Source organism: Rhinocladiella mackenziei, assembly GCF_000835555.1.
Source record: "Rhinocladiella mackenziei CBS 650.93 unplaced genomic scaffold supercont1.2, whole genome shotgun sequence".
NCBI classification, from domain to species: domain Eukaryota; kingdom Fungi; phylum Ascomycota; class Eurotiomycetes; order Chaetothyriales; family Herpotrichiellaceae; genus Rhinocladiella; species Rhinocladiella mackenziei.
The window spans coordinates 3,428,913-3,442,107 of NW_013550603.1; the positions used below are offsets into that span (position 1 = coordinate 3,428,913).

General features: G+C 49.8%; 4 protein-coding genes across 4 annotated transcripts; 1 reads left to right on the plus strand and 3 right to left on the minus strand.

Annotated features, from left to right (window-relative positions):
• Positions 1 to 578: 578 nt before the first annotated feature.
• Z518_03011 (uncharacterized protein) lies at positions 579 to 2,765 on the minus strand (the record flags this gene model as incomplete). The annotated part of the gene is made up of 3 exons (XM_013420037.1): positions 579 to 762; positions 828 to 948; positions 1,001 to 2,765. The coding sequence occupies 3 exons, from the start codon at positions 2,763 to 2,765 to the stop codon at positions 579 to 581; spliced, it is 2,070 nt and encodes a 689-aa protein (XP_013275491.1).
• Positions 2,766 to 4,221: 1,456 nt separating this feature from the next.
• Positions 4,222 to 6,198, minus strand: Z518_03012 (uncharacterized protein; the record flags this gene model as incomplete). Its single annotated transcript, XM_013420038.1, has 1 exon — positions 4,222 to 6,198. The coding sequence occupies one exon, from the start codon at positions 6,196 to 6,198 to the stop codon at positions 4,222 to 4,224; it is 1,977 nt and encodes a 658-aa protein (XP_013275492.1).
• Positions 6,199 to 6,565: 367 nt separating this feature from the next.
• On the plus strand, positions 6,566 to 9,175 carry Z518_03013 (uncharacterized protein; the record flags this gene model as incomplete). The annotated part of the gene is made up of 1 exon (XM_013420039.1): positions 6,566 to 9,175. The coding sequence occupies one exon, from the start codon at positions 6,566 to 6,568 to the stop codon at positions 9,173 to 9,175; it is 2,610 nt and encodes an 869-aa protein (XP_013275493.1).
• An 801-nt stretch (positions 9,176 to 9,976) lies between these two features.
• Positions 9,977 to 12,545, minus strand: Z518_03014 (uncharacterized protein; the record flags this gene model as incomplete). The annotated part of the gene is made up of 2 exons (XM_013420040.1): positions 9,977 to 12,394; positions 12,447 to 12,545. The coding sequence occupies 2 exons, from the start codon at positions 12,543 to 12,545 to the stop codon at positions 9,977 to 9,979; spliced, it is 2,517 nt and encodes an 838-aa protein (XP_013275494.1).
• Between the last annotated feature and the right edge of the window lie 650 nt (positions 12,546 to 13,195).

A 13,195-nucleotide genomic window follows, 5' to 3' on the forward strand; every position in this document is an offset into this window, starting at 1 on the left:
TCTCATAGGTATCCTTCCTAGTATGTTCCTCCAGACTTTTTTCAACGTCCGACAATACCAGATACTTACTGTATATCCCATCCACTCACCCACTCATCCATATACACAAATACATGCAGACGTGTGATATCCACAATCAGGGCAGAAATCAGGCTTGAACAAGCTAGCAAGCTAAAAAGGCAACTATCAATACCTAAGTCCACCCTGCGAGCTGCCAAATAGAAGCGGTACGGTCCATAAGTAGTACATTTACAATTGTCTTCTCTTTCACAGAGACAATCCAAAAAGCCACCAAAGTCCAAGAAGGCGAGTCAAAATGCCACCACAAATATTATCGTTGTCGCCGCCGAAGTCGCCCATGTTTTGCTCTGCCTCGCCCTGCCTGGGTGTGTCCCCAAGTCTCTTTGCATACCGAGAAAACTTGTTCATGTGTCATCAAACATTCATCATACATTCATGTTCATCCAGGTCCATATCAAACATTTCATATCCGTAACAGCTGGTCGGTCATCATATCATCATCATCATCATCATCATCAATAAAAGGCTCGAGTCTGTCTTCTGTTTTCAACAAAATATCAAGTTCGAGCATAAGGCCTATTCATCGCGGCGATTTCCCTGGCAACAGTGGCCCACTCGAGCTCCCTTTTCACTACTTCTCCTCTCTTTTCTTGCTGTTGCTCATCCCACTTCATCAATTCATACACAAATCTCAGATGTGGCTGGATGATGACATTGAGTCGACGAGCACGGACGAAGCAACTGATTCAAAATCGGTCAGCACACCTTTTTCCCCATCAAAGTCCAGGGTTGGAAAAAACACTTACTATGCACGAGGAAAACTCAACCCTTTACTGGCCATGACTTCGGCAATGCAAATCGTAGCAGATCTACTAACTCCGACACGACAATGTACCAATGTCGCTGTGCCATCAGACTTGCCCCTTCCTACACATCTTGTCAGATGACGCTGGTCGATATGTTCGGAAATTCCACTCACCAATAAACTCCAAACATCGATCCATTTCCAGTGTAAGTTCATCAATCCCGTTATCTTGGACCCGATCGACCATGAGTAGATTTTCCCTGCCCCAGGCCTGCAGTTCTGCCTCGGACCATGAAACAGGTTCACCGACACTAAGAATGCGCCGAATGCCCAACAATCGAAGCATTTCCGGATTATTTGCATGAGTGAGATTCCCAAGGTACATGTACGGTAGTATCCTGCTAGGAAGACTACCATCGAGTTTGGCCAACCAGGGTGGTGCTGCCATGGGGGGCACCTGGGCTCCAGCAAACTTTGGACTTTCCCGCAGGATCCGGTCCTGAATCGAGTTCAGCAAAGCCACGTCTGAAGGATAGGCAAAGAAGTTTCGCTGTTTTTCGCAATGTAACCGAATCCATGTCTCATGAACCGGAACACCTTCAGCATACATGAAATACGCGACGGCCAACATCGATGTCTCGGTGTAGCCATCCGCACAATGTAAGAGGACCCGACGAGGCCGAGGCATAAACTCAGTCATCTGAATGTCGCCGTCGTCATCTTTGGCGCCGCTGGGCGGTTTGACGCTGTGGGTCAAGTCATAGAGCCACCGACACATGCGTAGTATACCGTCAACTTCGGCTTGAGACCAAGAAGGCGACAATATGCTTCCGGAACTGGGAAAGGCGAGATGGACGGGTTCATCGTCTTCTCGATTTTCCAACTGCTTCAGTTTCGCTGCCAGCAGTCTATCGTCCGGAACCGACGCATGGTCACTGGCCTCGACGTATAGGTCGAAACTGGGATCATCACTCGATGATGGTGGGTCTGTGTACGGGCCAGGGGACGGGCCTTGAAATACGCCTAGAGATATTTCCGAAGCTTTGGACATGGAGCACATCTCTCTCCTTTCTTGCTGGAGAAAGTCGAGAGTGTGGTCGGTATATTTGCCGTGGGAGTTGACTGCGACCCATTCCGGATATTCTTGTTCGAACTCTTCGAAGGCATGTGTCAGGACGAATGTGTTGAACGTTTCTGGGCATTGCCCCATATTCTCCAACTCCTTTCGCCATTTCCTTTGGACAGAAGCCGTCCTCTCTGCGACGGACTTTATGATCCGATGATTAGTGTCTTCATCACCATAGATGACGATGTCGGATACTAGGGCCATTTTAGCCGCTTGAATATGGAAGTTGCGGACAGAGAACCCTTCCCTAGGATCGCACTCCAGGAAACCTCGACCGTTACTCTCTGAAAGATTGAGTATCTCATCGGGCGCAATGGCACCTTTTAGTCGAGACCGACTGAGATCCCCGTCGGCTTTTATGATCGTTATACCTCGCAAGCATTTTGGAATCTTTCGCAACGACTTCTTCCTTGCCACAAAGAAAGCCAGTTGAATATGGTTTTCGGGATGGAGGCCATGAAGCCAAGGGAAGACCGAAGAAGGATTTGGAAGAGGTTGGGAGGAGTAATGCTCCAGAGCTTCGGCGAGGCTCTTTGCACTGATGCCGTATATGGGAGGAGAATTACATAACTTCGGGTAGTTATGTGGAGGGTAGAGGAGTGAGGTCGGTTTAGGTGCAACGGTTCTCAAGGGAGGTGAGTTGGGGGGGGTGATTTGACACGAGGACGGAACTGATCCAGGTGGACAATACGGTAAATGTTTGTTGGGAATAGGCGTCGACGACCGGGGTTGATTCAACGTGACGGTTGGACCGAGGGGCGGCGGAGGAGATTGTCGAACCGAAGGCTGTTGTTGAACGACGACAGTGGCCATCGTTGGTATAGATTTCGTGACTTGTACACAATCAATCTATTCACAAACGTCTCATCCCACACCGACAGGATTCCTAGCCAGACCTGCACAATGGCAGGTTATAGGAGGTAGTTTTATGTGACGTATTCTCAGGTCTCCAGGAGATTGTTGCAAGGTGTGGTTGAGAGATGTGCGATGCTCGAGAATACAAGGACAGAGCAGAATGGTTTGGACAATTGAGGATTCCTTCGGTTCAAGGTGCCAGGGCGCTATTCGTTAAACCGTCAATGGCAGGAGTAACTGAGCGTTATGAATTCTGCGAACGAGTTGCCACTATGAGACCCAAGCCGAGTTCACAAGAAGTGTATCAGATGGATGGAGATGGCTTTTGGACATGGACATTCAGTGGAAGTCTACAGAAGAAGGTCCACTGGGATTCTGGAGGATGGTGGGGCATGAAGTGTTCGAAAGTCGAGCCTGAGCCGGAGGGAGGTCCTGGCGCCGAGCTAAAAGACCCATCATCAGCCCTCAGGCTTATCATACAGGGGAACCCAGCGCCAGGGCGATGGAAGAGCGCAAAAGGCGATTCGGGGTGGACAAAAGGCATGAGCTTGCGGCGGGCCGGGGTCGACCCAGTTTCTCCGTCCAAGGGCCAACAACCGAGGGGCACCAGTGCATTAGCGTGCTGTGGCACAAGAAAAGGCCCACGACGTCGTTGTGAGATGAGCGCAGAGTGAGGGGCCAGGGTGCGGGTTGCCGTTGGATGGAGGGGGAAGGATGTTGAGAGAGAACGCAAACGAGTCTAGTGTTGGCGCAAGCAGTCCAGACGCTTGAGCGACAATTGATTGGCGGGGAACAGGGCTTAGTGGCATGATAGCATTTTCTATCCCTGCGTCCCCGGAGCAAATGACTGGGCCAATAGGGGATGACAGATGGAGAACCGAGGGAGGAACTGAAGGAGGGGAAGAGAAGCAAATGTAAGAGCTGGAGGGGTTTGGATGACAATCGAGGGGGTTCATTTGAGTAATGATGACAATGACGGCGATGACAGTGTATAGAATACAACAGACACACTTAGACTGACTCGACTACACTGCCTATAGCAACAGCGGCATCATTTATTTCACTCTGGGGGGGGCCTCATAGCGGACTCGCTCATCGGTTCCTCGTGGTGCTCATGCATATAAAACTCCACCTGCTCAGGTAACTCGTACACTGGTGGTTTCTATCTGATCTTCGATCTGGTTCCGATCGACCACTATACACCATTCCATCCCCGGTCTATTCTTGCACGCAGACGCCCTGAATGCCTCATTTGTACGGTCATTACTTAAACCATTTGCCTCTTGTGCCCTTGTCACACTGAATTCACATGCCAGACATTTGATAAGTGGTCCCAAGAGGTCATGCTGACCTTTGAATGGAACGTGGATCCAAACGGCAGGCCAAGAAATCCTGCCCTGTGGATGTTGCCCATCTAGCTTTTTGCTTGACAGAACAAGGCTTCGATATCATTGTTCTCCCCTTTTATGGGATTGTAACTGTCGCATCCTCCAATAGTATGTGCAAAGTCTTCTGCAAAGATCTGCGACTGTCTCCGAGACTCAGGCCAGTTGGTCTTTCCACCAGGATAAGAGATCAATGGAATACTCGACCCGTCGATAAGGTCGCTTTGTCGCGTGTCAACTGACAGGGACTCTAGGAGCGGAGTGACAAGCGAATCACTATAGACTCTGTGCTCTTGCCGCATCAACCGACCAACCTCTTCATCAGCGGTAAGTGCCTGGTCGTCAGCTAGATCGGACCCTGCGGACGGAGTCGAAGGTTCATCCTCGATTTGATTCTGATTCATGAATTCTTCCGGGGGTTCATGTAATTCCTGGTGCACCGTCACTGCCGCTGAGCCTTCTTTATCGGTGAATGTTGGATACAACATGTAATAATCGCGAGCTTGCATCATCTCAAGCATGGGCTGCAGCCACGCCGGGTAATCATGAGATAACGCCGGCGACAATTTGGTCTTGTCAAATTCTGGATCGGCCATCAATCGACGAGACAGAAAAGCGTGAAATTCGATCCATCGATCACCAAAATAAAGCGCAGCGTTCGAAGAAGGTGCTTGCCAAAGTACGAGAGGCCCCGAAAGATGCCCTGCGGTCCAAGGAGCCTTGGTCTTCATGTCAGGAGCATGTGTCGGCAAATCCAGTGAGAAGCCAATAAGATGGCCGACCAGTTCTGTTCGTCGCGCAGCGTATCTGTACTCGAGCAGTGTATACATCAACAACTGAAAATAACTTGGAGAAAGCTCAACCTTGGGCGACAGCAATAAAACGTGAGATTCACCAGCCACAAGAGGATAGAATGTTTCAACCGTTCGTATGGAAGCTTGCGCCGGCGAAACAAATTTGGCGTCGACCCTGTGCCTTACGACCAACTTGCTTTCGCTACCCGTCCGGTCTGGAGGCCACCGGAATCCTGATAAATATTGTTCCAAGAATGGATCAACATTTGAAGGAAGTTCAATGGTCAGTCGAGGTAGTGCCCAGCCAGAATAGTCGGCACGTTTGATCGATCTCAGGAGCCGCATCAGAGACGCTGAGGACTCGGCTTGTGCTTGGATCACAATGTCGACATGTACCTTGCCGAAATGCTTGAGCGACGAGGCGTCCAAGGATGAAATCCATGATAGACTCCCGAGCGTCCTAGTAGGTAAGGTGATCAAGGACAGCCCCATCGACGCAGTCTTCTCCTTCAACGCGTTGACGAAATATTCGTCCTCGTAGTCAGTATCACCAGCCAGGACCGCATGTAGTGGTATGGCAGAATGGATATGTCCCAAGCTTGCCCGAGCACTGATGCCCATTCTTCGATCAGAGGATTGGGCAGGAAAATCAGGGCGAGCATTATGCAGGTGTACTTCACATTCGTCTTCTGAAATACCATTCATGGCTCGAATCCCTATCCAATCTGCAACCTGACGACCCATGAATGCGAGGTGGACACGGGTTCGATTTTGTTGCGCGAACGAACATGCAATGGGGAGGAGTCGCGGAAGACTGTCCAGCTTCGAAATGGCGAACAGAACATGGCCTTTGGAGTCTCGAGTGTAGATTTTGCTCCGTAATGTTTCAGCCAAATCATAGAATTTGATGGGACCTTCGTAGCTATCATCTGTTCCGTCTTTGCTGTGTTCTGGAGATTCCCATTGATGTATACCAGGGTGCAGGCGACCATATCGAGGATTATAGCGCTCAGAAACGGGAGGAAGGTCTGTTGGCAGGTTCTTGAAGAACAGATACAGTAGCCACAGCGCAAGCAGCGCAAGCATTATACGCCTGCGTCGAAATAATTTCCATCGACCGAAAATCGAGTGCGATGTCGAGCGTGCAGGTATGAACCCGTCCTTCTTGTCATGGTTCCGGCCGTCAGAGAGGAATCGGCTCCTGGCAGCCATTCAAACCTTGTACACAAAGGTCACATTTGGTGCCAAAAGGGAGTGTCAACTGTGCCAAAGCGTGAAGGATGAATATATAACAGGCAATGCGGATGTAAGTCCAGCTATACAGCCTGTACTTGGAGTCTCGAAAATTGACAAATTGGGATTGTGTCTGACAACGACACCGTCGGTCGGAAAGGGTCCAGAATGACGCCTGGTCGACGGGGAGCCCCCCGTCTGACTCTCATCAATTTCCCCAGGTCTCACGTGATAGATCTCGAAGTTGTCAATGCACCCACTTGCATGGGAGCTTCGTCCTAACTTCTCTTTCCTTTTCACGACTTCATGGTCAAATGTCAGTGGTGGAGGCTCGTCGCTTGAGGAAATGCGAGCATTGTGGTCTCAAGTTCCTCGACCAAAACTGAATGGCTCTCCCGTCCACTCCTCAAGAGAATCGATTACCTCTGTCCTGGTCCGGAAAACCACCACGGCACCTTTGAAACGCCGTCCGACCTTCAACGATGCCTTCACGATTTTATTGGCCCCTGTCCTTGCCACGGCCTTCATTGTCGATACCAGTTGGAAAGACAAACAGCGAAAAGATTGGGATGAGAAACTTTCGGTTATTAAAGAGGAGATAGAACAAATTCATGAACGAGAATCGCGCCTTCGGAGCTCTTTGAAGCTTCGATCTATTCCAAACGGGCTGGCGTTTCAGCGAAGAGACTATATGACAATCGCACAAGCCCCTGCAGAACGTGGAAATTTGGCTAGTGACATTGGAACGACTTTTGGGGAAGCGGAAGAGCGGGAGGACGAAACCTTCCACGCAGATCGCAACACGCCTCTTCGAACTTCGGCCGGCCCCATTGAAGTTCTGAGAACTTCCAGAGCATTTATAGAGGGCAAGTTCTCCCCTGAAGAGATGTCCAACTTTCTCCGATACCATCGTCTCAATGCCATCACGCTGGCAATCCGGTTACTGCTTCATCTTCACATCGGACCCAGTCCCTTTTTTGGATTCCTTCCTGATGAAGAAGCGGTGGAAGTGAACGAGAAAGATATTCCTCAAGATGCTAATCGGTTGGCTGAAATGTTGAGGTTGACTCGAACACAAATGCGTCGCCTTAAACGGCGTTCAGATCTCTTCGTGGTTGGCCCACATGTCGAGGAGCAAGCTTCCCAGGGAAGCTTGAACGATACCATACGAGAGTTGACGGACAGTTTCGACCGGGGAAAGATATCAACTGCGGGACTGGTCAATGGATTTGGTCGAGCACTTCTGAGCTCAGATGAGGTCCTCTCCATCTCGGCCTATGTCAAATTGCTTCGAAGCTTCTCCAAAGCTGGTAAATTCAGCCTCGTCTACCACGTGAATGCGGCCATGAAGAACAGCACGCTTCCGCTTACCGATGAAGCAATCTTTCATATGATCTTTTCAGTTGGCCAGGCGTGCGACTCTCGCTCACTAATCCATATTCTCCAGACCATAACGAGGTCGGACAGTGTGTTAAACTTGGTGAACAAATGGGAAAGGGTCCATGTCAACGGATTGGATCTTCCTGTTCCAGCCTCGCTGAATCCACTCATTTTACAAGCTTTAGTGTACGCCGGTTTAAGATGCGAACAACCGGAACGAGCAGAAGGGTGGTTGTCGCTTCTTCAACAGACGGATTACGGCACAATGTGGAAGGACAACGTGTTCCGAAGTTTCCTATCCTACTACACCGTTCACGGAAATTGGGAGAAAGGGAAGCTCTGGCTCCGACGATCGGTGCAACACGCATCGTCAATTGCTTCTGTCACACTTGATGGTTTTGCCCGAGTGATTCTCCGCATGCTGGACTTATGTGTGGGTTGTCGCAAACTCCCTGAATACACCATGATTCTAGACGCAGCAGTCAATGCGGGCATTGTAACTCCCACCAATCATCGGAACCCCAACGACCGCAGATCAATTCGCCCTCGTCTTCGCAGCATTCTTCTTGAATGGGACTCAATGCCTGTACCGGAGAATGCCGTGTCTTTATCCGTTGAGGAAAAGGTAAGAGCTTTCCAAGAAAGTTGTAAACCTCTCATCGAACATTTCTACGGTTCATCACCTGAGAACCAGAAAGAGCAATCGCAAGAGAGGGACGATGAATTGGTGCTTATGCCCCGAAGATCTGATGGTATACGGTATTCAGTGCGGCGCCAATTGAAAAAGGAAGCCTCACCGGACGAATCTGCCGCAGTTCTTCTCCGGGACGTCTCCAAGATGCAAGATCGTTTTGCTGTGCAAGATGCCCAAATCTCACAACTCAAGGCGAGATTGAGTGTTGCTCTTGAGCGACACCATGCCTCCCAGCAAGAAGCACAGGAGAGGATTGCGAGGGAGGAGCGATGGCAGAAAGTGACGGCCACATTGCAAGAGGAGTTGAAAGAGTCGAAACTTGCACTGGAAAGATTACAGAGTCTGAATCAGGCTTACATAAAAGAGCAGGCTACACTTCAGCAGGGCATCTCGGATTTGAAAGCCATAGCTAAGCGCCTGATGGACCAGCCCAAAGAAATTGCGGCGATGGAGTCGGTAATGTGGAAAGATCTTGACATGAAAGCTCAAACACCAACACAAACAGAATCTGCTCCGATGAAACCAGATACGGAATCATACACAACAACGGCGGCAATATCCTCCAACTCCCGCGCCGAAGAACCTTCCCCTTTACAATCACTCGCATCGGAAAGGTCCGCGCCACCAATGCCAGCATCCATTCCCTCTACGACTAGAAGTGAAATCACCCAACAGCGCCGTGTCCATTCCCGACCCGACACTTCGAAAGTGAAATCGAACTTGAGTTCAGAAATTCCAGCTCCAGGGCCCGGCGTCAAGGAGGAGCCCGTCCTACAGATCAAAAAGATCTATCGGGACTTCCAAGACGATGTGGCTTTCGGCGGCAAAAGGCAGAAATGGCGGAGAATAAAAAGTGAGCAGACGCCGGGGGCCTTGCGTTGACACGTATTTGCCGGCAGTCAATTGGGCTGAATTGGCTCTGGCTTCTGCAGTGGTATGGCTAGTCAAATCATCATATTGTATCCGAAATGTCTCCGCACCTTCGGGCAGGTCAGGAATAGAAGTGTGTCCACATCATGTGTATGCATGCTCGGACGTCCTTGATGAATGTAAATATAAATACGTGGCCAGAAAAATGATCTATGAAATGGCTTGTACTGGAAAAACCGCTAGGAGAGTACTGTAGTCTTGTCGACATTCTTCGTTCCGGTTCATTGTTATTGTTAGCGTCAATGTATGTAGAATCGGTGACCTCAAAGCCATATATGTATTGAATACTCGGATAGTCAAGCAGAATAGGTCAGTACAAGACAGTGCCGCACAAGCAGCTTTGAAGCCTGAGAAACTAGCTAAATCATGCCATATGGCATTACCTCCACACCTGAACTGAGTAAGACAAAACCTTCGAGATTGGGCCTCAGAAACGCCGGAACAATGTATAGCGTGGACATCCTCCTCTAATGAATGGATGAAAAAAGAGTTGCTCAGCCCACAGTCTGAACCTGACATTCTGTGTCTAAACCGACATGACAAATGCCTGAAATCAAAGTAAAGCATCGCAGCTGAGGCTGTTTCTTCACATAGTACAACGTGTAGTGTATATAGTACCGACCCGTCCATAATCCTAGGCCGTAAAGTCGGACAATGGACTTCCGTAATGTGTAGGTAATTCGTGAATTCGTAACGTGAGAGCGGTCGTAGCTCGATCCTGACGAGCGTCTAATCATAAAACCTGTTCTCCTTCTATCTCTTTTCTGCGTCGACCATGACTTTCAACGCCTCGACCCCAATCTGCAACAAAGCCGGATCTTTAGTCTTTTTCAGCGCCGTCTTTAATTTCTCCACCCCATCGTTCCGTTTCAATGCCTCTCTCGCCCTGCTGGCGAGGTTGGCGTCTTCTTCACACAACATATTTCTGACAACCACTAGGCCTCTATGAACAACGCCAGAATCATTATCTTGACAAAGTTCTAGGAGGATCTCGAGTGCACGATTGAGCTCAAGGATGGCTGAAACCACCGACGAGTATTGCTCTGTCAACATGGCTAATGCACCACCAGCAGCGCGCCTTGTGGGTAGATCTTCAACATCAGCCATGGCAACAAGAATATGAAGCCTCTGGCCTGCACGTTTCGAACCGTCCGCGAATTTTTCTGCTCCGGCGGGAGTCACGGTCAGGTTGCAGATCAATTCGCAAGCAGCCCGTCGGAGCATGTTGTTGTGTCCCAATAACAGCTCCTCAACATCGTCCCAGGCTGTCTTGATAATGCCGTTTGCTACAGCCGCATCAGGAGTAGAGGCTAGATTGGTCAGAGCAAGTAAACTCTCAAAGACCGGAAGGAGGTCGCGTGGCTGATCATTGGGTCCTCCCATGTGCGGAGCCTTTAGTAGCGCGAGAAGAGGGGGTACTGCATCTGTAATATGCGGTGTCGATCCGGCTGAAAAGACGTGTGCTGGGTTGAGTGAAATCAAAATTCTGGCCAGTGCGTGAGCTGCGTCGGTGCTGGGTTGCGAATTTTCTTCAGACGACTGCAACGACCTCTGAGCATGAGAAACCAAAAGTTTGACGGCTCCTTGTTGAGCAATCTTGCCTCTGTCTTTGGGGTTCTTGGAAAGAGACAACAGTATCCGATCAGTTAGCTGTGCTGTAGCCAGAGATCTGCCCTTGTTCAATTTGGTCAATGTTGCCACGATTCCTGCCTCGACAACCGCCGAACAACGGGCTCGGACGTGGTCATCGTTTTCTAAAGGACTTGGGTCGGCGGGTTTCGTGGCATTGGCATACGCCTTTAATTGAGACATCTTTTTCTGTTCTTCTGAGAGGTTCGGAGCATACTGAGTCAAGTTGGAGATGATACTTAATCCGCCCACCACGACCTCGGGAGAATCATGATTTGTGTCGAGGGCTTCGAGAAGCAATTTGAGAAAAGCTGGATCTTTGGCCAGTGATTCCTTGACCTCAGGCTTCAAAGATGTGTACGCAAGGCCTTCAATGGAGTCAGATATGGTTTTTCCTTCTTCAACGGTGAGGGTAGTTTTAAAAAGATGAACGAGTTCACTAACATCATCATCCGCCTTGTTGGCTCTCTGATCTCCGGCCTTGACACCTGAGGTCCTCAGCTTGGCCAAGACGGTTGCCGCCACCGATGGTTGTTTTCCGGCCCCATTGCTGACTTTGTGAGATAGCCAAGTAGCACAGTATTGTGCAATCGCCGTCCGACAAGCCCCGTCAATGCAGGCGGCATTGAGAAGATTGAGAAAAGCATCGTGAACAAGGGGACTGCTGAATTGTCTCCCTAGAAGAGGCATGATGGAGGAGAGGAAGCCGTCGGTCAAGAATAGCTGGGCGAGCATGTTGGGGAGAACAGGGAATAGGCTTGCAGCAGCGGAAAAGGCCAGGACGAGATCGTCGCCTTTTCGGCGTTCGACGTGTTTGGTGATGTACTGGTAGAGAAATTCTTGGCCCGTGGTTTCGGCGGCTTCGAAAAATTTAGAGAGGACCAGGGTGGCTTGGCCTCGCACATCAGGGGGTAATCTCAAGTCCAGCGAGCCCATGAGAGCCTCAAATGCTTCCTCGTCGATGAAGGTGTGGAGTCGTTGAGTGTCTGCTATGAGGAGAAGAGCAATGCCTTTCAGAGCTCTGCCATCATGATCGTGTCCGGTTTCCATCAGTTTGGCGAGGAAGAGCTGAAACAAGTCATCTTCAACGCGCAGTCTGATATCTTCAGAGGACCATAACTTGTCGTCAAGAACGACGGATCGAAGGCAGTTTGCGGCATCATCACCTCGCTCGTAGACGTTGTCAAAGAACTCGGTGGTTGATGCTTGGAGTTCAGAGGCAAAATACTGACGAACCGCGGGGCTCTGTCGGGCCAGTTCGGCGATGATAAAATCTTGGGCATCAGACATGGTTGATTGTTGGCTCTCAAGGAGAACTTGAAGACAATCCAGAGCGACAGGAGCAGCATTGGGAGCTTCCGAACTCTTCAAGTAATTGACGGCTTCATCTCCGGCGGGACTGTTGTGGTAGAGAGCATACCTCCGGCATAAATCTAGAAGTGGTGAATTCAGCTGGTCGTTGTGAATGGCCAAAAAGGCGGCCTGAACATCTGGATTGTCATGCCCAAGAGCAGCGGCCTCCCTCAATTTTCTCGATGCTTGCTGGAAAAGGGAATCAGTTACTGCAACACAGGTATAAGTCGAAGACACATACGACTTTGTCGCCGGCTTGAGACAACTCAGCGGCCTCTTTTGCAAGGTTGGAGGCCCGTTCTTCGGATAATTTACGGTTCATCCGTTGCACGGCCGCCATGGTGGACATTGAAGCAGGTCCGGGTCCGTCGAGGCCTAGCGGGGACAAGATGGTCGTAGGTGGTGGTGGTGAAGGAGAAAGGAGGACTGAAGGAGGTCGAAGAAGCCAGTCGCCACAAGGTGACGTGAGATTATGAAGTGGAAGACATCATGTCTGATATGGAGGAGGGCAGACGTAAAGCCGGTAGGTGGATGACGAAACTGAAGAAGACGCGGAAGGAGGAAAGCTTTTGTAGTCCAACAAGACGAGGAAGGGCGTGGAGGAGCAAAAGTTTGATAGAGGAAGGTCAAGGACGTCGTCAGCTGATGAGGTGATGGATAAGTCGGAGGGTTTTGTTTATCTTTGAAGGCCGAGGAGCTGGGATGTCGAAATGGCAACAGGCGAAAGGCGAAGCACGACAACTGAGAACCAAGGATGAGATTGGAGTGACAGCAGAGGAATAAAACGATCGGATTGCAGAATAGGATATAGCGGAAAAAAGAGCGTGGGAATTCCTTCTTTTGGAGAGGAAACCAAGTCAGGTAGCACGTGGGATGCAAAATTCAAATCCACTGGAAGGAAAAAAAAAAAAAAAAAAGAAAGAAAGAGAAGGAGGAAAGGGATAAATTTTGCATGTGACAAACCCGAGTTAGAAAGACCGAAATGTACAA